The sequence below is a fragment of the Apium graveolens genome, chromosome 4 (assembly GCF_009905375.1).
Source record: "Apium graveolens cultivar Ventura chromosome 4, ASM990537v1, whole genome shotgun sequence".
Classification (NCBI taxonomy): Eukaryota; Viridiplantae; Streptophyta; class Magnoliopsida; order Apiales; family Apiaceae; genus Apium; species Apium graveolens.
In genome coordinates this window covers 305,327,179-305,353,858 of record NC_133650.1, presented here as the reverse complement: position 1 = coordinate 305,353,858, position 26,680 = coordinate 305,327,179, and the positions used below count along the sequence as shown (strand labels likewise).

Sequence of the window (26,680 nt, the reverse complement as noted above, 5' to 3'; positions counted from 1 at the left end):
AGAACTAGAATTTGGCATGATTGAAGATTTCGATTTAAGAGATTCAAAGACGCATGCTTCCGCCTCAAGAAATGGAGTAGTTCTATGAGATTCAGAAGGCTCGGGAAGGAAATGGGAGGTGGTGAATAAATACCAAGGTGCTTGTTGAAAACCTTGAATGGATGGAATGGAGAAGAAGAAGACGCGTCCTCCAGCTGAAAAAAGAAAGAAGAAGTTTCTAAGAACGCATCCACTGTTTTAGGAAGGAAATAGACGAGAAGAAAATAAGGAGATAAAAATATAAAAGGTGTATAAAAAATATATATATACATATATGTTCTAAGTAAGACGCGCCCAATTCGGAAGATGCGCCAATGCTTAAAAGTATGAAGGAAAGACAGTAAAGGCATGTCAACAAAACACAGATGAACGTAAGGTATAAAATAGGAAGACGCGTCTTCATTTGGAAATATGTATGGTGTACCCTTGGTTAAAACGGCGTAATTAATATCGGATAAAATATGCGACGAGGAAGTAAAATGACGCGCCCTATGTGGTAGACGCACCCACGTGTACTTAAACTTAGGGGAATTCTAATCGATTGTGGTTGATTTGGGGAAAATTTTTCTAAACCCTAGAAACATGCAATTGCAAAATCAAAGGAGCAAAACATGGAAGTTTAAAAAATATATACACTTATGCATGTAATGGGAAATGAAGAACAATAAAATGGAAAAGAAGAACACGAACAGTTTTTCACTCATTACAGATGATTTGTTAGACGAAATGAAGAAGTAAAAGAAGGTTCGTGTACCTTGGGACTTGGGGGTTTGATCGACTGTAGAAACTTGAAGAATGGTCGGTTGAATCGCCAGATTTCTGAATTAGAAACTCCTGCTTGAACGGCGGTGACGGCGGTTGTTGAGAGAGAAAGTGAAATAGTGATGAGGGTTTCATTTTGGGGTATTTATAGGGATATGTGGTGATGACGTAGGTACAGATGTCACATAATGGCTATGGAACGGTTAACCTCTGGGGAGTACGTGCGTAAAGCGATGACGTGTCTGTACGTCAGGACGCGTCCTGATGATTAAGGGAGGACAATCGAAATTTTTACTTGTATTTTTAAATTAAAATTCCAATTTTGTTTTCAACTGCAAATTGAATTTGGGGGGTAGTTATTATAGCCAAAATTTGGTACTGGATCATCTCGGGTCAAATACGTGTCAATTGGAATGGAATTGGGGAAAGAAGATGAATAATTAGGTTTTTGTCTGCATTGTATGAAGCGAAGACGTGCCCTGTATATGAAGGACACGTCCATAATTGTGTAGGCTGTACTTTGGGTTGTCATGTAAAGAGATGGGGATGAAGACATTGAAAGGAGGAGGGGCGCAGGACGCGCCCTGATAAGTAAAAATAACGGGATGAGTTGTACATGTAATAAGGTTGCCATGCAAGGAGAATATGTGTATTTTACAGGGGGAGGACGCGTCCTGCCTCCTGGAGATGCACATTTTGGGATGGTTGAGCTTGTTCTCATTTAGGACAAAGCAAATAGAGATACTTGGAAGATAGAGCAATATGTGGAGTTCATAGGGCCAGGACACGCCCAATCGTTCAGGATGCGTCCTATGTGTGAAGAATGCATGATCAAGAGTGAGTTTAAAGCAAGGTAAGCGTGGAAGGAGCAATGGAGGATTATTTTCACTAACATATTTATTGTAGGTACTCTTTGAAGAATTCTCTCCTTGAGACGGTCAAGGAGGGGGATGTTCGTGAAAAGCTAGAAGGCCTCCAGAGGTATGCCTGATGATTGAAGGCCTCCTCCTGTATTTAACGGGTGTCCTCGTTGGGGATGGGGGTTAACTTTGGTGTGTGCTTTGGGAACTCTGTTCTTGTATTCAACGGGTGTCCTCGTTGGAGAACTTTGGAGTCATCCTGCACTTTGCACCCAAGAGCTTGGGATCACCCGTCCTGCTATCTGGTGGGTTATCCTCATTCGGGGGACAGGGACGCGTCTGACACTTGGGGTGAACCGTGACTATAGCTGCGTCCGTAAATCAAGGGAGATAGATGTAGCGGAGTGTTATCCTTACACAGGGAGATGCATTATCCGTGAAGTCCTACGATTACGAACGAGCCTCGGGCCTTCGCGGTTGGGCCTCATAGTTGGACATTCCTAAATCTAGCGGAAGATGGATTTTTGATGGGCTTCTACCGAGCCTAGGAATAAGAAGTCTAAGCCTATTAGATTTCTTGTTCCCCAAGAACTACGTCAGACTTGATCCCTATATAAAGGGTACGTAGGCACATTGAGAGGGGTAATAAGTTGAGAGCTGAAAAGGAGCCACCACTTGCCCTAATCAATCTCAGCCACCAATTGACACACAACCACCACACACCGCTTGATTTTCCGGCGAATAACCACCGTCATAGATCTTAATTCCAAAAAGAAACCTCAAACTTTGTTGTTACAAGATTCCTCCATCAACAATAACCTATAGGACCCCACAAAGATAGTCTGGAGGAATATTTAATATAAATTCGGATTTGAATTAAATAGAACATTTGAATTATTTATTATTAATTAAGTTGGACTTTATTAATGGGATAAATAAATTTCGAAATTGTATATTATTAAATTTAAAATTCAGTTGTTATTAGATAACTGAGTTAGACTTAATTATTGAATAAATAGAATTTCAGATTATAATAAACTCTAATTCGGGTTATGGTTGTGATTGTTTTTGGCCTCTCTATATAAACATCTTTAAGGCTAAAATCAGGGCTACGTTTTTATTTGATAAAACACAAAACCCTAGTAGCTAAAGTTGTGTGAGAGAGTAGAAGAAAACAGGTCCATTCTTGGTGCTAGTACATGCCTCCTCCGTACCAACTTTCGTGTGGATATCTCTACGATGTAGATCATTAAGGCGGGATACGTGGTGTTCGATTAAATCCAGGATCTCCTTTAAACAACCATAATCGTAAATCTCTTTAGGTAAACATATAAATTACAAATTAAATATTATTTTTTTACATGGATCCTGCAGTGGGTTTCAATTTTATTCAGTTTTTGTAATTTTATTTATTGTTTTCGTATCGTTTTAATGCCCCGAAACCCTACATAATTTTTGTTTTATAATCTCTCAATTTTTATTGTGTCAATTTCTCAGTTAAATCGAGTAAAAAAATTGCTAGTGATTAGTACATTTATCTTTGGGGGAGTGACTTATCATACTACATAATTAGAAGGATGGTTAAATATTTTTATTTGATAGGTACGCTATAGCCTTGTTATTTAATAATTGAATTTTAAAAATATTGAATACTTTTCTTTGAGAAACGAGATAATATTGGATGGAAGGACCAAATGGTCTGGGAACAACAAGGAACTTGAAACAACTACAAACAAACTATTACTAACTAACAATAGAATAAAAACCTACCTTGCATAATACTTAGATAATGAGACCACATATTATTAGACTTGCCAACCAAGATTACCTAACATTACTTTCTCATTTTGTTTGCCCATTTGCAATATTAGTTGCCCGACATTCATGAAAGCATGTTAAATCTATCCCATTGCTGCAATTTGCTCCATTTTTGTCTTATCATTGTTGGCATCATTATCTGAATTCTAAGTCTCTATTGCATTCATTAATTCACTCACTAAGTTGTCAAGTATGTTAGGAGCATAAACACCCTTGAAGACTATCAGTGACATAAACACCTTTGAAAACTTCCTTGTTTAGGTCAACCAATAAAGAACTGAATACTCCAGAGAAGTGGATCAACCTTCATTCATCTAGAATTTGTGTAACATCTCGATATTTTTAAGATTATTTTTTTATTAAATATTTTATAATATTGGTGAGTTATCATTAAAATTAGTTTTTGTAAATTTATTTTTTTATTCTATAATCAGAATATTGTTTTAAGAGTAGGAGTTTTATAAAAAAATGAGGTTAAAAAAAAGAAGAGAAAGAAAAAAAGACGTAGTTTTTTTTTAAAAAAAAGAGACTTACGTTACTTACTTTTCTCAAAAATGGGAGAAAAAGAGAGAAATAGATGGAGAGAAGGGGAGAGAGTGAAAAAAGAAAGAAAAGTGAGAAGACAAGGAGAAAGAGTTGAACAACAAAGCTTAATTGAAGGTTAAAATTTTAGAGTTCAAGGAGATTAGCAAACCTAGTTGGATACTAAGGAATTTTGATTCTGAGGAATTAGGGTCTTTGTGATTGGGATTTCGGAATTCCTTGGTTAGCATTCATAATTACTAAACTCGAAGTACGAATATCTTTGTCACACTCTTTATCTTTGTATCGTTACTCGAAATTTGTATTTATACATTGTTATCCAATTTTGCAAATTTGAATTCTTGTAAATTTCGTATCTGATTCGTTATTCATCTCAATGTTACGATTTTATTCTCACTCGAAAGATAGTTTGAGTATATTTGTATTGCGTTCTTTAATTTTTCTGAGTTCTGCTTGTAAGTATGTTAAAATACGCCTTTTGTGTAATCTGGTGGGTTAAGTTCCGCTTGTACGTTCTAACTTCGTAAATTCATATTAAATTAAGAATTTGTTTAAATATTATGAGGAATGCCATTCTGGGAATCATTTTTCGTTATTTGCATTTTGTATTTATATGTTGCTGCTAAATTCTATGATATCAATGTCTTAAATTTCAAAATACTAATGTAATCAAGGGTTGATTTTGTTCTACAGTCCGCAATTCTTTGAGTTTTGAATTCGCTTCTTCTTCGTTTTTGATGAGGCTTACCATTCCGGAAAGGTCTTCGAATTACCTGCGACTTTTGTATTTCATGCTTTTCAATCGAATTCATTTTTAAAGAATAAATTGGCATTCTTTGAAACTCATCAGATTTGACCTTTTTTTAGTAATTAGCGATTTTGTACGATTTTTTGGTTTGTGTTATTGAAATAATATGTTTTGAGCTTATTTTAATATATTTGTATATGATTTGGGAGATATAAGATATTTGGGTATGTGGCCTTTGAGTCTATATTTTGAGTTATTTATAATCTATGTATGATTTGTGAGTTTGTAAGACATCAGTAGCAAGTGCATAATCTCGTGTTTGGCACCTCTTATGCGGTGTACTTCAAATTGTATGGGCGTGTAGCCGAAATTGTGGGACACATATAGCCATCTCTAGTGTGTTTATGATTTGGCCTTTTGGGTAGCATGCACTTATTATTGTGCAAGTCCCTGTAAGATATTGGGTATCATTTACTTTGTGCTATGCAAGCCTTGTAAGTTTTGATGACCGCATATTTTTGGAAATACGAAAATATAAGACATCCTCTAAGTGTAAGATTATCTCCCATTTTCGTATGTAAGTTATTTTGTGTATTATTTTGTAAGTGTAAAATTTTTTGTATGAATAGTTAGTAAATTATCTTGAGCATATTATTTGTAAGCGTATGGTTATATATAAGAGTATGATTACAGTTTGCCAGTTATGTTTTTGATTATATAATTTGTGATAATAATGCATAAGTGGTGAGAATATTTACAAGAGTAAGATTATTTTAATTCTATAGTATTTATTTTCATGCTGTGACTCGAGTATCAATTTTTATGTTGCCGCATATATTCAATTATTTTCTTGGACTCATCATTTTAATCTTTGTTTAGTTATGTGAGCCTTTGTTCATCATTTGTTCTCTTTATTTTTCTCGACATGTATTCTTACTTAGGTGAGATATCTTATGAGAAGAGTGCGAATTACAAATTTTGAGGATTTTGGTATTTTCTTACATTTCTGTTAGAATTTATTGGCGTGGTTGTAATTTAATTTTTTTTTATTCAAGGATTGTAAGTTTATAGATTTTGGGAAGATGTGGCGTTTCATGGATTTGTTTTGAGGAGTTTAATTAGGGGAGTTTGAATTTAATTATTGTTTTAAGTATTTATAGTTTATCGGGTTGTTAAAATTTGAGTCGCTGCCAAAATTTTATCTACTTTAGACCATTTTTATTTTCTTTATAATTTTTCTTTTACACATTACAAGATGCGATGGACGAGCGTCTTTCATTTTTCGTTTGAAATTATTTTAAATGTTTGAAACAAAATGGGGCTTTCATTATAAAAATAAATCATACATGAGGTACTCTACCAACATTAAAAAAGGAGTCATAAAGATGTTTTGACAATAGCAAAAATGGTACTCTAATTATGTAATGAGCTACTCAGCTCAATTTGATTGTCTTTTAACAAAAGAAACAGAGAATAAATTTATAAATTATAATTTTCAAAGTACATTTAAATGAAATATATTTGTTTATTATAATTTTAAAATTACTATTTTAGCCCCAGAATTGTAAATTTAGAATTTGGAATTACAATATGTAAATTATAAATTTAAAATTACTATTTAGCCCAAATTCACAAGTCATGGGCATTAGAAACAAAGTCAAGATGCAATTACCTAATATTTCATAGCTACTTACGCAACTACTGTTACAACAAGATAAACAACAAATTTCCATAAACAATTAGGCAAAAAAAACGTGATAAAAAATATAAATAAAAATCAAAAGCAAATTGTACTCAAGTGAGTCACAAACTCAACTCGCCATCACTTCCATTTTTTCAACTTGGTTTGCCATCTCTCTTCTTTCTCTGGTATGTTTCAATCTACAAACATGTATCAATAATTTTGTATCTTATGCAATTATACTTGTTTTTGTTATAATAAACTTACATACATGTATATGTGATTGTGTGTCACAAAATCAAGATTTTGCTATATAAATGGTCAAGTTTGTTTCTTGATTACCCTTTTCTTGATTTTTGTTTCTATTTTTTTGATATTTTTTGTGTAATTTCTTGATGATTGGTATGTATCAAGAATTGATTGTGCTGTGAATATTTGTGGGTTTTTGATCTGTTAAGTCAATGCTTAAACTATTCAAGAATTGATTTTTTTTTTTTGATTTTTGTTGTTGATAATTAGTCTTTATTCAAGATTGCTTAAAGGTGGAATTTTTGTGGGTTTTGATCAGTTAAGTCAATGCTTAAATTTAACATGATTTTATTAATCGCTGTTCCTGGTAATTAGTATTTATTCAAGATTGCTTAAAGGTGAAATTTTTGTGGGTTTTAATCAGTTTAATTATTGCTAAAAAGATTCATGATTTTTATATTGTTCTTCATGAATCTTGATATTTTGTAGATGTGAACGATCGATCGATTAAAGGTAGATTTTTTGCGGGTTTTGATTAGTTAAATTATTGCTAAATAGATTCTTAATTTTTTTATTGTTTCTTCTTGAATCTTGATATTTAGTTTATATTAAAGACTGATTCAAGGTGAACTTGTGGGTTTTGATCAGTTAAATTACTGCTTAAAAGATGCTTGATTTTTTTTATAGTTCTTATTGAATCTTGATATTTAGTTGATATGAAAGATTGATTGAAGGTGAATTTGTTGTGGGTTTTGATCAGTTTCATTGTTGCTAAGGATGCATGATTTTTTTATTGTTCTTCTTGAATCTTGATATTTAGTTGGTATGAAAGATTGATTAAAGGTGATTTTTTTTTGGGTTTTGATCAGGAAAGTCAATGCTACATAAAGATATGATGAGTTTTGGATATTTGGGTAATGGAGGATTATCATCAGCGGCTTCAAATTTATCACCTTTAGCTCCTCCTTTTACAGTTGATCGGTCGAATACAAAATTTGATTCGAACCTGATTAGTAATTTTAGTGAAAACAATTATGGGGTACCCTTTAGTTCCTCTTTGCATGATTGGCAATACCCTCAACCTTCAGCTTCTGCACCTGAATATTATTCCAATTATGAGTCGGAAATTGGTTCTTTACACACCACCGAATATTCTTACCCAGGCTCTGGGCCTATCAATCCACCAAATGTTCACTGGGCCCCTCCGAACCCTAACACGACGGATCCAAAAAGTAATCCATTTTCGTATTCTGGTGCACCTAAGCAGTACTATCCAACTTATCAAGTAGTTGATGATAGTGTGTCCTCGGTGGGTCTTAGTGAAGCTAATTATGAGTTGCTGTCAAGTTCTGGTATTGTACCTGTGGCTGGATCCTCTCAAGTTGATTACAGCCAGGGCTTGTCGAGTTTGGAGTTTGCCCCACCATGGGGTGGATATTGGAATGGATTATCAGAAGGAAATTGCGGTAGAAGGACTGATATTGATGGTAGTTTTCACTTTGAAGAGGCTGATTTTCCTGGTCCACATGTTTACCGAGATTACTTGAATCAAGGTATGGCCGATTTTTTAAGTGAACTGAACGTATCAATTTGTTCTTTTTTGTAATTTCTTTCTTTGATTAAAGGGCTTTATATTTCCAGCACATTGTTTCCGGTTTTATACGAAATATTTGGCTTTGATTTGATGCCTTTGTCTACAGTTTAAGATTAGTTCTGTCTTTTATATCTTCTGTCTAGTTAATGCTTAATTGTTTGGTATATAATATACTCTTTATTTAATTATAATTATACATTAAGCATTTTTTGCTGTAGTACTTGTTCAAAAAAAAGATTGTGGCTGGATAAAATCTTGTATAAGCTAAATAGTCCTTTTAAAAATACCATGTAAAATTTCAATATGCTCGTCTCATAAGTTGGCCGCTGTTATATACTTTAACTGCGAAGAACTTGTTTGCTGTTGTATACAGTATCCCGGATGACACATAGTTTGAAGCGACGAGAGCCATTGTCTTGGTTATATAGAATTTGTGCATTAAGTTCTTAGCAGAAGGCTATAGATTGTATAGCCCCTTATTTTCTTCTTACAATTTTAGGTCAAACCGAATAATATGAACGTTAGGGCATTAACAAATTTAGGATATTCTGTAGGTAAACAGACCTAGTATATCCCATTCGGAGGCAGGATCCGGGAACTGTTCCCCACTCTAGAGTGACTGTTCCCCATGCAGTAAAAGTACTCAGTTACATGTTCACCAAAAATGATGTTACATGACAAAAACTTAAAATGTAAATTAGCAAAAGAAAACCAAAAAACCTAAATTTATGATCTTATAAGGATTTGCATAAGAAAATGTATTTAATAAATGATTATGTTCAAGACAATATAATTGAGGCCCCAAATTTCAGTATGTACTATGTACATGAAGAGAGACTATACTATACTGCTGTTTTTTTTTCCAATTAGAAATGTATGCAGTACTGCAACTGTAATATGTGTGTGTGTACTTTGGATTTACTGCCCATCCTAGTGCTTGACAAGATATGTTTTTTTGCTTCATTGTCAAAGCATTGCTGTGTTTTTTTGTTTCCTTTTGGTTCCTAGTCCCGTTTCAGAACTTTTCTTGTGACAGATATCTTGTTGTTGGTTGTATTTTACTATTTCGTGCATGCCCGCTGGTTTATACATATTTTCTGTTCATGCTAGCTGATACATTGGTTTGACTTGGGTTTGTTATTGGTGGTTAATTAGTGTTATTTGCTAATCATAATCCGGTAACTCCTTTTGAGTCGTGACTTGAATAAAAAAATCATTCTAATATTTTAGGAGGGCCATACTTCCATGATACTCTGTCAGTTAGCTCCCCTACTGTTCTCTTCTGTCATAGTTGTCTCTTTTAGTGCAAGTTTTACTTCATAAAATTTCTTCCTGGTCTTCGACTAGTCCATGTCTCAGCTTATCCTAATCTTCCTTAACAATTATAATGTGAAACTTGCCACAATGAAGGGAAATTTAATGAATCGTCGTTACAACTATATCAATTATAAAAGAGAATTGTATTTGAAGTCATATTCATGATTTTCATCTGGCTATAACCTTAATTTCAGAATTGGTTTGTTCTTTTGGGATTTATCTTTAAAATGTTCCAACTAGCATCCATGCACTTTGCATTACGGAATATAAAAAGATCTGTCATTTATGGTCTTCTTGTTTAGCGGGAGAACCTGATTTTGTGAAATTATAAAAATATTTCATTTTTCTTTGTTTGACATCATTATAAAAATTAGGAAAAATGCTGAAAAAAATCCAGATTTTGAAAAACGTTTTCCTCTTCTAAAAAGGAGAATCCATTTTCTCCACAATCGCAAGGTATTTTAGAGATATTTTCCTCCAATTGTAAATATTTTATTTTCCTTAAATGTAATAAAGGCAGGAAACTCTGATATTTGTTAATATGAAGTAGATAAACGCTGGAAAATTAGAAAAGTTCGAAAAATATTTTCCCACGCTGAACAAACTCCTATATTCCTGGAAAAATTATGCGGAACAAAAGGGGCCTTAGGGAAATAATGTTATCTATGCGCAATTTTTAAACAAGTCCGGAAATATGTTCTGAATGGGACTAATACAATGTAACAGTAGATAGGCACCACGGGCCATAACAATGTTTTACCTTCTGCAATGAAAAATTACAAAAAATGCAATAGGTGCTTCACAGCTGAAAAAAGAAATGGCGAAGAGAAACATATACTTTTGCAGACCTCGATTTGTAAATATGTTCAACAGCAGTTTTAAAAATTTGAGCCACACAAATCCTGAAGGCCAATGAAGTTTCAGGGAGAGATTATAATACACGATGGGCAACTAGTATAGTTGTTCGTTTCTCATCCTTTTATTAGTTAAAACATGTTTGTGCTATGAATATTATAGGTATAACTGGTTTTAATAATAGCTGTTTGGTTTTAGTTAAAGTTTTTCCTCATAAAAATAAAGATGAAGTTCATAGGATCTGAATGTCATAAAGCAGCTTTAACATGTTTTATGTTAATTTTGTGTTATTTTGCAACATGCAGAAGTTGTTCCTGTTGAGTTTTCGAGGTGTAAAGAAAATTCTACAGCTACACAGAGAAAGTATGCTGATGTTTATGGAAATGAGAAGAATGCTCAGTTTCTTGCTAGAGATCAGCTGGATGATAGTTTGTGCCAAAATCTCAGATCTGGCCCTACTGAATCATTAAAAGCACCTTTCCTTGGAACTAGTACAAAAATTACAGAATCTAATCTCAAATCACCCTCTCAAGAACCAGTTACATTTTCCAGCAATCTTCGTAAGTCGAATAGTCTTTGCGGAAATGGGCTGCAACTATTTGATTCTTGCATCAGTGATTGCACATCTGTAACAAAGACGTCTGTACTGCCTGTAATAAGACCACCAATCTTTGGAACCAGTTTTCCTATACAAAATACAGTTGCTTCCAAAAATATAGACATCGGAGATGTTACAGCTGTTAACAGGAAGGATGTGAGTACTTATAACCAAACAATAGAGAAGGAACCTCTTCTGCCCCCAATCACTGAATTTAAAGAAGGTTTTTTGGATGCAAATCACATCGGCTTTCACGCAAGTAGAAATGACCAGCACATTTATTCCCCAGCCTCCTCTTCTTTGGCTAAGTCACTTTCTAATAATTCATTGAATCATGGAATTAAAGTAAGAGGAGGTCAAATTCCTGATATAAATGTTCCACATGGTTCTACTATGTCTGTTGATGGCACAGAAGCTTTGAAGCGTACCAATACCACAGAAAATTCTGATAATCACAACCCTGCTGAGGATTCACCATGCTGGAAAGGAGCACCGGCTTCTATGGTTTCTCCATTTGAACTTTTAGAAGCTATACCGCCTCAGAATCGTTTAAAGAAATTAGAAACACGTGACCTTTTGGATTTTGAAGCGGTTCAAAAGTTTCCTCCTCACGAGTTTGTAGTGGACTTCTCCAGTCAAGTATGTGAACCTAAACTCAGCAAAGAGAATTTGTCTCCAGATTATACTAAAGCAGTTCTTCCCATGAATAATCTCGATGCTACTTTGCCAGCCAAAGAATTCTTAGCAGCTGATGATGCTAAATTGAAGTCTGATGGCGTTGAACAGAATAGGAATATAGGAGATCAATATTCAAGCAATGTTGGAAACCCAATTAAACAATACAACCTGCTCGATACGTCAAAAAGTCATTCCGGCTCTGTGCAGAGTCAGACTCAACAACTGTGTCCCAAAGAGGTCAGTATAACACCTAACATGGCTGGTGCTGAGGATGCAGGGACTAGTACCTGTGATACCTTGGAAGATGGCTGTATCCCATTGCATTATGTGGAAAATGTTTTGTATTCACCCCATTCTGAAGAAGGTGATGGTCAACCACCTGTTATGGAGTCGAGTCAAAAAGTAAATATACAAACTATGGCCAGTGCACTGCAAAATATTTCAAAATTGCTCCTTTTATACAGCTTTGATGATGAATGGGAACTCAAAGAGCAAGAATCGAAGACCCTTGAGCATGCAATGAGGAATATTAATCTATGTTTGTCGAAGAAGATTGTTCAGTTGACTCCAAAACAGGAAACAATGTTCTCTAATGCAAAAACTTCTCATATACTTAAAGAGGTATCTAGTTTCAATGGTACTAATTGCATCTCAGAATTTTGCATTGGTTTCAGGGGTAGTAATTGCATTCCAGAATTTTGTCTAAGTGTTTTATGGTTCATACCCTTTGTCATGTAGTAAGTGGATTAATTATATTAGATCTGTAGTACTAGAGCTCCAAGCTGAACTAAATGTGTGTACCATATATTAATATGTTACCCTTTTGTTTTATTTTTCATCAAGCTGAGTTCCATCAATCATCTTCTCATATGAAGTTAACTAAATTTTTTCCAGCAAGTGAAAATGGATGGCTCATTGTCTATGTAAAGAGGAAATGATACTGTTCTGCAGCTGAGAATATAGTTCTAATACCAAGCTCCTCGTATTTTGTTGTGGAATAATAAGAGCTTATTACATTAATATTCTACAATAGCTTCTCGATGCTTATATTTTGACTTTTAAAATTTATTTATTACATAATTAATATTGTTTGCTTTTCTTGCATTGTCTACAGTTGATTGCAAATACTATTTATGTCTGGTCTCATGTTTTGACCACATTTTTCTTTAGGGTGCAACACAGTCGAGGCTCAATGCAACTGATGATGTAGGAAACACTACAGTTGATCATCTTGATTCATACTCTATGCATGAGAAGAAAAGGATATTTGGTGTATCCGATAAGGAAATTGAGAAAAATATGGATTTTGTTTCTCTGAGGAACGATGCAGATGTTACAAGACATCATAATATGGTTCAGGTATTTGTTTCAGCGGATCTCTTGAACCCAAAAATTATTGTTCAGATTAATTGATACGTGTAAACGAGATGATATGTAAATATTCTCATTTTTGTGTTTAAGCACCAAGTTACTGACATAAAAGTTTGAACCATTGCTTGCAGAACATCAAAAAGGTCCTTAATGAAAATTTTCAATTGGAGGAAGATATATCATCAGAGACTTTGTTGTACAAGAATCTGTGGCTTAATGCAGAAGCTGAGTTGTGTGTCACAGGCTTAAATTCGCGCTTTGATAAGGTGAAGATTCAATTGGAGGACTGCAAGTCATATGAAACCAAAGGTTATACATTTCCTCTTAAAATTTTTTAACAAAGCAAATGATTATTGTTCTGATCTTAGTGTGTTATGTTACAGAAAATTCAGTGATTCTAAAGAAAAGCCCTAGTTCAAACGTCTCTCCCGATCCCTGCCTAGACGTTGCCAGTGGGTTGACTCCTGAGATTAATGAAAGCCAAAAGCAAACAACATCAGTCCCTTGTATTTTAAGCACAAGAAGTGATGTTAATGATGATGAAGCATCTGTAATGGCCCGATTCCAGATCCTGAAATGCCGGGGTGACAATACGAATACTACTGTGGAAGAAAAGTCTCTGCCTAATGATGTGCAACCAGATGATGCTGATGTTAATGATGTTGATGATTCTGTCATGGCCAGATTCCAAATTCTAAAATGCCGGGGTGACAATGTCAATGAAAGTACCGTGGAATGGAATTCTCTGCCAGATGATACTGATGTTAATGATGTTGAGGATTATGTCATGGCTGGTTTTCATGTTCTAAAATTCCAGGGTGAAAACATGAGTACTAGTAATGTGGAAGAGAAGTCTCTGCCAGATGTTATGCCACCAGAAGGTACTAATTTTGAAGTGTCACGTCAGATTGTTGGAAGCCAAACTGGGAACAGAAGTTTTGATGTGGCAGTGGGATCTCGCGTTCACCCCCACAGTGACCATGGCAATGCGAAAAATATAGGGTCATCTTTACATGATCCTAAGCATGAAACAGTGAAAGAGGAGGATTCTGTCATGGCCAGGTTGCAGATTCTGAAATGCCGGGGTGACAATATAAATACTAGTGATGTGGAAGAGAAGTCTCTGCCAGATGTCGTACAACCAGAAGGTACTGATGTTGGAGTTCCGTGGCAGATTGTTGGAAGCCAAACCGGGAACAAAAGTTTTGATGTGGCAGTGGGATCTCGCGTTCACTCCCACAGTGACCATGGTAATGCGAAAAATGTAGTGTCATCTCCATATGATTCTAAGCATGAAACAGTTAAAGAGTTCAGTGTATATGCCTCAGATGATACAACTACAATACAATCCCGTAGAAACATCAGTATGCATAATGAGCTTGCTTCAGGCTCGGGCTGGCATAAAAACACTCCATCAGATTGGGATGATTCAACTAGATTAAACACCAGCATGCATAATGAGCTTGCTTCAGGCACGGGCTGGCAGAAGAACACTTCATCAGACTGGGATGATTTAACTACAATACAACCCCATAGAAACATTAGCATGCATAATGAGCTTGCATCAGATTGGGATGATTCAGGCTCGGGATGGCGTAAAAGCACTCCTTCTGATTGGGATAATTCAGGCTCGGGTTGGGGTAAAAACACTCTATCAGATTGGGATGATTCAGGCTCAGCCTGGCGCAAAAGTTCTCCATCAGTGTGGGATGATTCAACTACAATACAACCCCATAGAAACATCAGCATGCATAATAATGGTGGTTCAGGCTCTGTCTGGCATAAAAACACTCCATCTGATTGGAATGATTCAACTACAATACAACCCCGTGGAAACATCAACATGCATAATGAGCATGCTTCAGGCTCGGGCTGGTATGAGAACACTCCTTTAGACTGGGAACATGTGCTCAAGGATGATTATGTATGGAATAAGTGAAAAACAGAAATCGGCAGGTGTATTGCTCTTGTTTCACCTATTTCTACCGAGACATCTATAAATATTCAAATACTGCGCGTGTGATGTATATATGTGATATAAGAAGGTATTATGTCCAGTTGTGATGATACATTGTAAGTGTGATTTTAAACTCATGGCACCTGGTGCTCTTGTGCTCCTTTCTGCATTAAAAACTTGTGAAGTGCATTAAGAATGATGTATATAAACAAGCGGTGCATCCGTTATTGTAAAGTGAAGAACACATTGTGAATAGCCCCAAAGTGGGAGAAGTCCATGCAGCTTATACTCGATTGATTGCTATATAATACTGAGTTAAGAGTAGAATGCTTGTTGCTAGATGTCTGGGTCAACAAGATTGATGCCCTAAATTCAGTTCTATTTATATCTGCAGAATTTTCTACAACTAGATATTTAAGTCTTTAGGCTATTTGTTTCCTAACACAACTTTCTTGCCACAGATTTACAACCTTCACAGGCCAAGAGAGACCATAAGTCTGTAACTTCATTTTGTTGAGATGTTAATTGTTATATAAGCGGGATATACTAGATTGTAGATGCTACATTTGGGGATATACTAGATACTACGTTCTGTTTGGTTTGAACCGATCCGAAATTGATCCCATCCTAAACCGATTCGGTTATCCGATTTGCCAGGTCCGTCCTAGCAGGTTCTTAACATTGTTGTTGGGCACAAAATAGAAGGATGATGAGAAAAAGGGGTCTAAGTTAGCGAGACCTACTAATATAAATTTCAAGAAATGTGCTATCGAAGGAAATGTCAAGGAATTGAATAGGACATTACAAGATAGAAAGTGTTAAGAATCTATCGGGACGGAGGGAGTATGAAATAATTTCCGATAGAACTTGTCACCAGCCAATGGCCCCTGAACACAATTGATAACAGGTTCCTGCCTATGTAGAAGCTAATAAGCTTATACCAGTTCCTACTTTCTGGATTCGATACCTATCAGTTAGAAAATCGGCATTTAAAAGATCTTGATAATGATATTCAGAAGGCAACAACATAGCACAGCTACTGACCTACCTCTACCTTAAATCAAGGGTTAAAGACCGCAACTCACACTAATCAGCAAGATTAACTAATTATGATATCATATTAAGTTAACCACTAAAGTTGGATTATGTGCAACAAAGTCAATTGAACTGATCCCATGTATCCGATATTACAACTGTAATACGTTTCCCATGAATGATTAGATAATATAATATCGAATTTAAGTAAATTCTGTGCAAACCACTCTAGTTGTCCTTTTCCTCCTTTCTCCAGGCACTTACATCTTAGCTTCTTAAATGTATTCTACAGTCTCTAACCTAATCTTGCCATCCTCAAATGAGGAGTGTTAGGTTTCCCGAATCCGTTCCAAAAAATTTTCCGAAATGACGTGGCGTGACATTTGTCATGCCTTAATTTGTGGGTGCATATGTATGCACGTGGGGTCTCATCTCATTATCAGGAAAGTTACCAAGTATGCACCTTACACATCAGCATTTGAGAATGGTTTTGGGAACCATTTCGGGTACTCCAGCGTTTCTCTTCTCAAATTGCACTAAACAATCATTAATAGTAATCAGTGGACCATAGTATGAATAACTAAATCTTTATTTGTTACTATATATACAGACAGTAATTCCTTAACTAGGCAAGGACAAAGTTTTATAAGACCAAAATGAGTTCAAGAGAGCTATGTTCTTTTTTGTTTACTTTGGTTTTGGTTTCTTGTACTTTTCTTAAACTAGAAGCTCAGCTTCAAGTAGGGTTCTATTCACGGTCATGTTGGATGGCAGAGTTCATTGTTAAAAATGAGGTTCGAAACGCGTTTATCAGGGACAGGGGACTTGCTGCTGGTTTGGTCAGATTACATTTTCATGATTGTTTTGTTAGGGTAAGTAACACTTCACATGACTAATTTTACCTACTTAGTCAATGCTTAAAAGAAAAAAGACAAGGCTGCAATATGAATTCTAGTATTTGCTTCTGAACAAGTTCAATAGGAGATCAAAGTGCTAGCTGAAAGAAAATCTTGTTAATTTTTGAATGTAATCTATAGAATCTTTGGCAGATGCATAACTATATAATGTTATTAACAGGGATGTGATGCATCAGTCCTCATTGACTCTACCCCTGCAAACTCTGCGGAGAAGGATTCCCCGGCCAACAATCCTAGTCTTCGAGGATTTGAAGTCATTGACAGAGCAAAGGCCATGCTTGAAAGTACATGTAGAGGTGTGGTCTCATGCGCAGATATACTTGCATTTGCAGCCAGGGATAGCATCGAGATTGTAAGCACTGTCTCCGCACTCCTAAGTATTAAGAGTACTAGTATATGCATGCAACATGTCTATGTGCAATGTGTTTCATCAGCCTATAAATATGTTTATCGTAACATTGCTGTAGACGGGAGGACTTGGCTATGCTGTACCAGCTGGGAGAAAGGATGGCAGAATTTCAAGAGATTCAGAGGCATCGGCTAATCTACCAGGCCCTGCCAGTGATGTCGACCAACTCACTCAGGCCTTCGCAAACAAAGGACTGACACAAGAAGAAATGGTTACACTATCAGGTAAGCATTCTCGCAGTGAATAGTTTAGTACCAACCAGCACAACAAAAACTATATCTTTAAGCAACACAAAATAGATATATACTAAAGGTTTTATGAACTGTAGGTGCACATACCATTGGCCGCTCTCATTGCACTTCGTTCAGTAACAGACTGTACAGTTACAACACGACAACAATGCAGGACCCGAGCCTAGATTTTCCATACGCAGGGAGGCTAAAGCAGCAATGTCCAGAGGGAAGTACCAACGTTAATCTGGTGGTGCCAATAAACCCTTCCAGCCCTGCAACAACTGATGTAGATTACTACACAGACGTTCTTGCTAATCGAGGGTTGCATACCTCAGACCAAACGCTCTTAACAAATGCAGAAACAGCTAAGCAAGTTGCTCAAAATGCAATGAACCCCACACTCTGGAGAAGCAAGTTTGCTGCTGCAATGGTGAACATGGGTCGGATCGGTGTAACCACTGGTTCTGCCGCAGGGGAAATTAGAGCAAATTGTAGGGTCATTAATTAAAAGCGCCTTATCTGGCCTTCAATTCTATCTTTTCTTAAGTTGAAAGAAAAATGAGGATCCATATAAGCAATCCTCACACTGTACTATAAATTTGATTGTCTTGCATAGACCTCCAAAGGTCCTAGACAGATGCATGTTGATCTTAATTGGAGACCAATGTAAAAGCAGCAGCAAGTGTTAAGTCACGTATTACATATGTTTTCATTAATTGATGAGTTTGTGATTCCATATTATAATCATTTAAATATTATGTCTTAAAAGTAATTGTAATCAACATTCAACAAGACCTGGACATCAGATTTTAGAGAGCAAACAAAAACATTTTGTGATGGTTCCATCAGCATAACTGCATGAATGCAATCATCCGAAAGTAAAATATGACAAAATCTAGGTGCATCACAAACACTCGATAAATCATACAATCTACACAGTTCTATAATTATTAATTCACCATCGCACTGAAATCACAGGGAGAAAAAGGATTATCAAATTGGATTGGAGATTAAGCCTTCTTTACAAGGAAATGGCTGAAAACCCAACAAAACCAGAAAACACGCCTTAACCATGCAACAAGAATTGATGAATCAATATTCAATAGTACGCAGTTCATACGTTAATACTCATCCTAGGAGACCATTTGTTTCAGAAAAGACCAACTTCTACCTAGGTAGTGAGTTCCATTATAGCACTCACTATGTCACCGCTATGGGTCTTGAGAGCCTTAACAGCTTTGTTTCTTGATACCCCTGCTTGTGTCATTACCAACTCAATATCACGAACGTTCACATCAGTTTCATCAACCTCTTCCTCTTCCTCATCAGCTTGACTTATAGCAGGAAGGTCCGCCTTTGCCATCACAGATCCCAAGTCAGGCATCTTAAACTGTTGGGCAGCCTGTGTTTGCAACTGAGAGCTTAAATCTTCTATCTTGGCCTCTCCAAATATGATGTAGGTCTCAGAATTTGGGCTTTTGAAGACATCAGGTTTTGAGATGAAAAACAATACCTGACATGCGATACACAATAAAGATATTAATGCAATTTCCCCCGAAGAAGTTAAGCATCAAAGTCAATCATCATTAAGTTGAAAATTTACATTTTTAGTTCTCTTAATGGTGACCCTGCTTACACCTGTCACAGGTTTCATGCCAAGCTTCAACATTGCCTTGCGACTCTTCTTCTCACTTCTGCTCTGTTTTGAACTTTCAGTGCCACCTGGACCTCAATGTGTCAGTAAAAAGAAAATTTATGCACTACAATGAATTGGCTTGGAGCATATTGTATATTCCCCAGTTAAGTAAACAGAAGCAAATATCATATTACCAGTATGATTTGTGTTCTACTAGATTAAACGACGAGTTATATTCACACATTACATAAGTCGAAGTACTGACTATCAGCAAACAGAGAGACTCAAAAAACCCACAAAAACATATTTCCGTTGTATATATAACTTCTAAACCAGAACCATTTCTAGTGCTCCAGGCTTTGCATTAAAAATAAATAAATAAACTGACATGCAGATATTTAGGACAAAGGTAATATAACTTGTATACATGAAATCGGTATTCAACAGATCTCAAATAGATACAGCTTAGACATGGACTTTAAAAACTGATTGCAATGATATCCAATATAAACATTTGTATAACGAAAAGATACTAAAAAGTATACTTAGACATGATAAAAATATACATTTGTATATGTTGACTGAGATACGAGTAATACTATCTCATGTCATCATTCTTTAGGCAACAGATCATGCTGTATTACTAACAAAATCAATAAAACCATTATTTTACTAGCAAACGCGAAACATGATAACGATAAACATATGAAAGGCTGATACCATAACGCAGCATTACTGTTTATTTATTTTTATTCAAATCATTAAATCCAAATTATCCCCCAGAAAGACTTGTACCTCAACTTCTTGGTTTCCTATAGGGAGACGTGTCAACTATTACTTGCTTTTGGTAAATGGCTTACCTCTAGGCTCTAACCATAGGTCGCTGAGGTTTAGAGGGAACCGGAATTAGCTTCTACCTAATAATATAAGTATGCCCAATCACATCATCAAGTCATAAACATCGACCTTATATCCATATTATGATTATAGCTGTCAACATCATAAAGTATTTGTATACATTCATAATTCATATAACAAGGACGGACCAAAGGACAGAATAACAAGGAATGTAAAGTCAAGCCAACAGAGGAGGATGAGTAACGTCACCTAATGTCAGATACGGGAGTGAGGAATATTCAACAGATAAAATCATTTTAAACCTCTAATCCGATTTTAATACATTTTATCATTACAACTCCAACCGACTAATAAGACTTCCAACGACATTTTTGGTTAACATTCATCATTTCATCTGTAATATTTCTCACTAGTGAAAATAATAAAACCGTTTTCCCTTCAAAGACTAACTACAAATATTTCTTCAATATAAGCACTTTTTGTTTAAACCACTTACAATGCACATTTTGTTAACATACAACACAATTTAACATAAAATTATTATAAACGGAATCTAATAAAAAAGCTACACAACATAAAATGTTTCGCATTATGTCACAATTTAACCTCAATACTCTTAAAAAATAAATATATACCGCAAATTTATCAAAACAAAATAACGAATACGAAACATTCAAAAACAACAATTAGTAAGCATAGCAGTAAGCAAGTGACCTGGAGCGCCATCTTCCTTGTCATCCGACTCGGAATCGGACTCGTCATCATCATGGTCATCCTCTTCTTTCACATCCTCCACCACTGGCACATCTTCCTGTAAATCCACATTTTAATATATCAACAACTCACTAATAACATATAAAAAGGTCTTTATCTTATCTAATCTTATCTTACGTACCAGATTCCGGGTTCGATTCTAGACCGTCACGAATTCTAAAAAATTAAATACATACAATGATACAAAGGTCTAATTATGTTATTAATTTTCGTAACAAGTCGCTAATAATATATAAAAGGGCGTAACAATATATATTATCCTAGTATTTTAGTTTACGGGCGAGTCTTGTGTGCGTGAGTATTTAAATTTCTCGAAATTAAAGTAAGATAGGAAAAAGGTATACCTGAAGCTTGTTCTGGATTTCAATTTCTTCGATAACTGGACCAGGCATGGTGAATTTCAGGTGGCGTCTGTAGAGTTTAACACCAAATGTTGTTCTGTATAGGATAAAACTATTTATTTTTATATATCTAGGGTTATTAAGTTGGGCTCCCACATTGGGCTATGGTATTGGGCTCAGCAGGTTCTAGTTTCTGGGCTATAATATTTTTATTTTTCCTTTAAATTTCTTCAAAAAAAATAATAATAATGACTTAACTTTTTTAAAGAAATTTTATTTAGTAACAATAAAATTTTCTTTTATGCTATGAACAATGATATCTGGTGAGATAAAATCATAGGAAATGTGTGATTAGCCCTTTGAGGGAAACCTCTTACATAAAAAATCGTAGAGAACCCTTCATTAAATTATATAATTTCATCAAATTCGTTATTAATTTAAAATAATAATTATATTTAAATATAATAAAAATTTTAACAATTAAAATTTAAAAATTATTTTAAAATTGATTCTACTGTGTAATAATTTTGGATAAGTGTGATTTTACCGTAATTCTACATAAAATCACTTTAAACTATTCTATCAAATTTCAATAATTTTTTAAATAAAAAAATTGTGCAACTTTGTTTTTAATTTGGTAATTAAAATTTGTAACTATATATGATGAAAAATGAAATTAAATATATATTTATATTTTTTAAATAATGGTTATCTACAGACCCCTATCTAAGTCGGTTGACATCAAACATGATTATATTAATTAATATTTTGACATAAAAAACAAAATTATTAATATTAACAAATTCGTCATTATTTATAAATGTTACTAGCTCCTTTGTTAAGTTTTACTAAAATTTTGTGCAACATCCCACATATTTCAAATAGAAGTGAATTATTTATCAATGTGTATGATTTTCGTGAAAGACATTAACAACATAGGCAACGTTTTTAATATAACTCATTGAACAAATTATATATTTTCTTGTTTGTCTGTGTAATTTGTATCGAATTAATAAATGTAGGGTAATCATTATACATTTAAAATAGATTTAAATTAACCCATAAAATTTTGTCAATCTTTTCAAAAAATTAAACTTAAAATTAACACATATGTTATACGCAAAATAAAGCAAAATTTTTGAGTTTTTATCAAATAATCTATGAGAAATGATCCTCGATTTAAAAAGATTAATAATGCCTAACAAAAGTCATATAAATCCTGCAATTGTAATATTCAGCAAAGTAAAATTTACATTATCGTTAATATAAATTGTATTTTAATGGAAAATGTTAGTTTTTAAGGTTTAACGTGTAAGTTAATGTTATATCATTGTCTATATCGTAAATCATTAACTAAAGTTGAAAAAATATCCTTAGTTTTTAATCTTCTGAACAAAGTGCTAATTTTATAAGATCACATATAATTGTCAATGTCATGATTTTTGAATTAAAATTGACATAATCCATCTAGTTTTTAATATATTGAAAAAAATCTTAGATTCAATTAATCATTGTCATTTTCACAGAATAAAAGACACTTTTTTTCCTAGTGTATAATCTAAATACAAAGTTAGTATTCAATATTTTACAATTAGTAAAGATAAAAAAAAATTATGCATGTGTATGTATGTAAATTATTATTTGTTATATTTTCATGTAAATTATGCCACTCTCGTTTATTCATAAGTTAATTATCTTATTTATATAAATGTCCAATCATTATTATATTTGATTAGTCAATTGATTTTTCAAATAACATACATTTATAATTTTTCAAAAATTATAATTATTTAATAAATAAATTACAATTATTTATATATTGGAATCGCAGTAGCACATACAAATAATTCATACCTAATTTTACTCAGTCGAGCATGAACCATGGCTGCGACATAAAAATAATTTATATATTGTAAAGACTAATATATGATGATCACGTGTTTTTTTCTATTAATATCGTTATTCAAATAGTTTTAAGTTTCTTCGATTATGATTCTAATTTTTCTTCTTATAATAATTTAATAACATTGTATATTATTTTTCTAAAATTAAATATTTTTCAGCTCGATAAAATTTTATAAATCCTTTCAAATTATCGATCAATATAATATATATATATATAAATAGCATAAAATTGATTAAATCAAATGCTGCAATAGTCATTGATAATATATATATATATATATATATATAATCAAATAATGTGATCCTATAAACACATCTAAAACATTAATTTTTATTAATAAAAGATATTACAAAATTCCGCCTTATTGGTAAAATGTTCTCGTCGAACTCATAATTTAAATTTTCCAAACATAGACAAAAAAGATGTATTTTCGGCTAGATCATGTAGTCAAATTTCGAGTATTTCTTGAAAAATGGGTCAAGTTGTGATTTCTAATTCGAAATAAATCGAAAAAATTTGACTATTTATAATTTTAGCATATCTAAATGTTTAGTTTATGTATAGAATAGATATTTAAGTGATTTTGTGTTCGATATTTTATTTAGAAAAAATTAATTATATATTCAATATAATTGCTTTTTATAATAAAAAATTTATATAAAAAAACACGAGACATATTTTTAATTTGAAAATTGTTTAGCACATAAAGTAATGACCCGTTTATGTGTTATACTTAACTTTATATCCTTAGTACAATTTTTAAAATTAACTCTACAAATATTCATAATTATATTTGAATTTAAATAAAATGTTCATTATCTCTGACACTCACATATACTGATATGAAGATTTACGGGTGAACCCGAATGACTTATTTCAACTCCCATAACAATATTTTTTAATTTAATTTTTTATCTATTTTATAATCTCAGTTTGTACACGAATGAAGTTAATCTTGGAAGTAACAAATAGAAAAAAGGTATATTTTTGGTATTTTTTTTTAATTCTGACATGATAGTACAGACTAGGGGTGTACGCGGTTCGGATTGGATCGGTTTTGGGTTAAAAGTCGAATCAAACTGCGAAGAGCGGTTTTAGAAAATTGTCATCTGCAACCGCATCGGTTGCGGTTAACCGCATCAATTGCGGTTGCGAATTTGCGGTTATTGCGGACCAGTTTGCGATTCAACCACTTATTTTAAAATAATTAATAATTTGCAAAAAAATAAATTCGGAATAATAATAATAAATTCAAGTTTAAGTTACGCGATAAATTTACATTCAAAAATAAAATACAAACTAATGCTCCGTGTGGAGTAATGATATTAAAAACATACAAAAATATGGAGGTGAGAGAAAAGAAAAAAAAAGGATAAAAATAAAATTACATGTTAATTACATTTTTTTATTTATTTTGGTTATATATCTTATAATGATTGTGAATCTTATGAATGAAGTCTTAACATTAACCTAAGATTAGTTAATAAATGTGTATATTTATTAATTTATATGATATCAACTATATTTTTGGAAATATATTTTATAATAAATATATGTTGCGAGTTGCGAGTTACGGTTGTGGTTGCGATTTTTAAGAATCTAAAACCGCATCCAAACCACATCCAAACCGCGAATGAGCGGTTATTAAAATTTAAATCCATAACCAACCCTCGTTTCGCGATTATCCGTAAAATGCTGTTCAGTTGCGAGCGGTTGAGCGGTTCATCTGTACACCCCTAGTACAGACAATTAGCTTACATTTAAGAACGGAGTTAAGGTGCAAGTTTAATGGTTGCTTTTAGAACCATAAGCCTTATTGAAGCAGTTGATAATTGCATTACTAACATGCAAGTTTATTCATCTTCATATGAACTTATTTTTTATCTGCACCAACGAATCCACTAGAAAGATATGTTTAAGATGCAACTAATATGGTGTATGCATGACCCTATTTTTTAAGTTGGCTTTCAATAGACCGACTTTTTGGATGCTATATGTACCTTAGGCTGATAAAATTATTTTTCACTTATAATTATAATTACCGGAAAAAAGATCATCAATAACCGAAAAATGGTCGCAAATGACCTTGTCGATTTGGAAATGAATGAAGAACCGACCACGAACGATTGATATAGTCGGTCGTTTAAAACCTGGTTACTTTTGACCCATTAATTAGAAATAAAAGCAAATCGATCCTTAACCGACCGACTTTTTCGGTTGTTTATCAAATTTTGATTTTCTAATATCGGTCAATTACGTTGCAACACTTCATTACAATGCATTTATTTACCATGCATTTTCCACCACATATTTTCTAACTGATCTCGGTCTTTAATAGTTATAATGCTATTCTATATTTTCAATTAATCTTTTTTCAACCAATTTCAGTTGCATTTTAATCCGATGTGGATTGTCACATGACTGTTGGGCCGGAATATGAGACCTACAAAAAACTTAATCAACCGAAATCAGTCGATTAATTTCAATCGGTTGGAAAAGAAAAGAAAAAGTGATCAACCGTGGGTTAGTACGTGGTTGATTATAATCATAATTGCGACCAACCATGTTGATTGGTTATATTCGGTTGAAAATGAGGATCAAAATAACTAACGTGTGACCCACCCGGTAGTTTGTGACGAACCAACCAACGATTGACGGTCATAAAGACCTTTTCACAAGTTTCTTTTTCCGGTCTCTAATACTGGTATTCTCGATTTTCGATATTTGTTTTTGGTTTTTGCAGGCTAGACTTCAATTCATTATCTGCGGAGATGAATTCTAGTAGCTTAACTGAAATAACACCAACCTCCACATTTTCATGCTGCTAATAAATTTAAATAAAAACATTTTAAGAAATTTTGAGGGATTATTGAAACACCCTAGTTCCATATTGATAATATTAAAGACTTTTGTTAATTTTATAATTTCAAAGTACTATTACTATATGCATAAATTTATTAGGGGCATGTGATTAACTTGTTAATTACTCATGCTGACTGTATTTGGTCCAACACTCTTCTATTATTATATGCACCAATCTATTAGGGGTCTGTAATAGGCTTGTTAATTACTCAAGCTGTTCGATACATTTTGACTTATTTTGGAATCTGGACACACATTAAATAATTAAAAAATAAATTAATAATTATTTTATATTTAAAGTGATTCATATACATTATTTTAAGCATTAACCTATTGCAAATTTATGATTATATGTAATAGTTATTGATTGGAGATCCAAGTTGATGACAAGATTTCTCGTTTTGTCAGATTTGAATCAGACGGTATATATATGCCAAAACAGGCCAGAACATAATTGATCTAGTGCATGCATGATAACTTCCGATGAAGTTCTTTTAACATGCACGATGCATGATGCACCAGCACCATTGATTCCATTGGTAAGGTTGGTGACATTTCTTGACAATGCAACCTTCCAATTTCAGTAGGTGGACAACCAAGAATATCATGTCGTATTAACATGAACGAATCTCTGGCAAT

General features: G+C 33.7%; 3 protein-coding genes across 3 annotated transcripts; 2 read left to right on the top strand and 1 right to left on the bottom strand.

Annotated features, from left to right (window-relative positions):
* Positions 1-6,483: 6,483 nt before the first annotated feature.
* Positions 6,484-15,397, top strand: LOC141721522 (uncharacterized). Its single transcript, XM_074524466.1, has 6 exons — positions 6,484-6,639; positions 7,570-8,253; positions 10,772-12,363; positions 12,913-13,101; positions 13,245-13,422; positions 13,497-15,397. Exons 2-6 carry the CDS (start codon positions 7,578-7,580, stop codon positions 15,050-15,052), a joined length of 4,191 nt encoding a protein of 1,396 aa, XP_074380567.1. The 5' UTR covers positions 6,484-6,639; positions 7,570-7,577; the 3' UTR covers positions 15,053-15,397.
* A 1,354-nt stretch (positions 15,398-16,751) lies between these two features.
* LOC141717287 (peroxidase 5-like) lies at positions 16,752-18,387 on the top strand. The gene is made up of 4 exons (XM_074519376.1): positions 16,752-16,977; positions 17,183-17,374; positions 17,490-17,655; positions 17,760-18,387. Exons 1-4 carry the CDS (start codon positions 16,762-16,764, stop codon positions 18,170-18,172), a joined length of 987 nt encoding a protein of 328 aa, XP_074375477.1. The 5' UTR covers positions 16,752-16,761; the 3' UTR covers positions 18,173-18,387.
* Positions 18,388-18,641: 254 nt separating this feature from the next.
* Positions 18,642-21,397, bottom strand: LOC141721521 (nascent polypeptide-associated complex subunit alpha-like protein 2). The gene is made up of 4 exons (XM_074524465.1): positions 21,277-21,397; positions 20,873-20,969; positions 19,268-19,386; positions 18,642-19,177 (listed from the first exon to the last, which is right to left on the bottom strand). Exons 1-4 carry the CDS (start codon positions 21,322-21,324, stop codon positions 18,836-18,838), a joined length of 606 nt encoding a protein of 201 aa, XP_074380566.1. The 5' UTR covers positions 21,325-21,397; the 3' UTR covers positions 18,642-18,835.
* Positions 21,398-26,680: the final 5,283 nt, after the last annotated feature.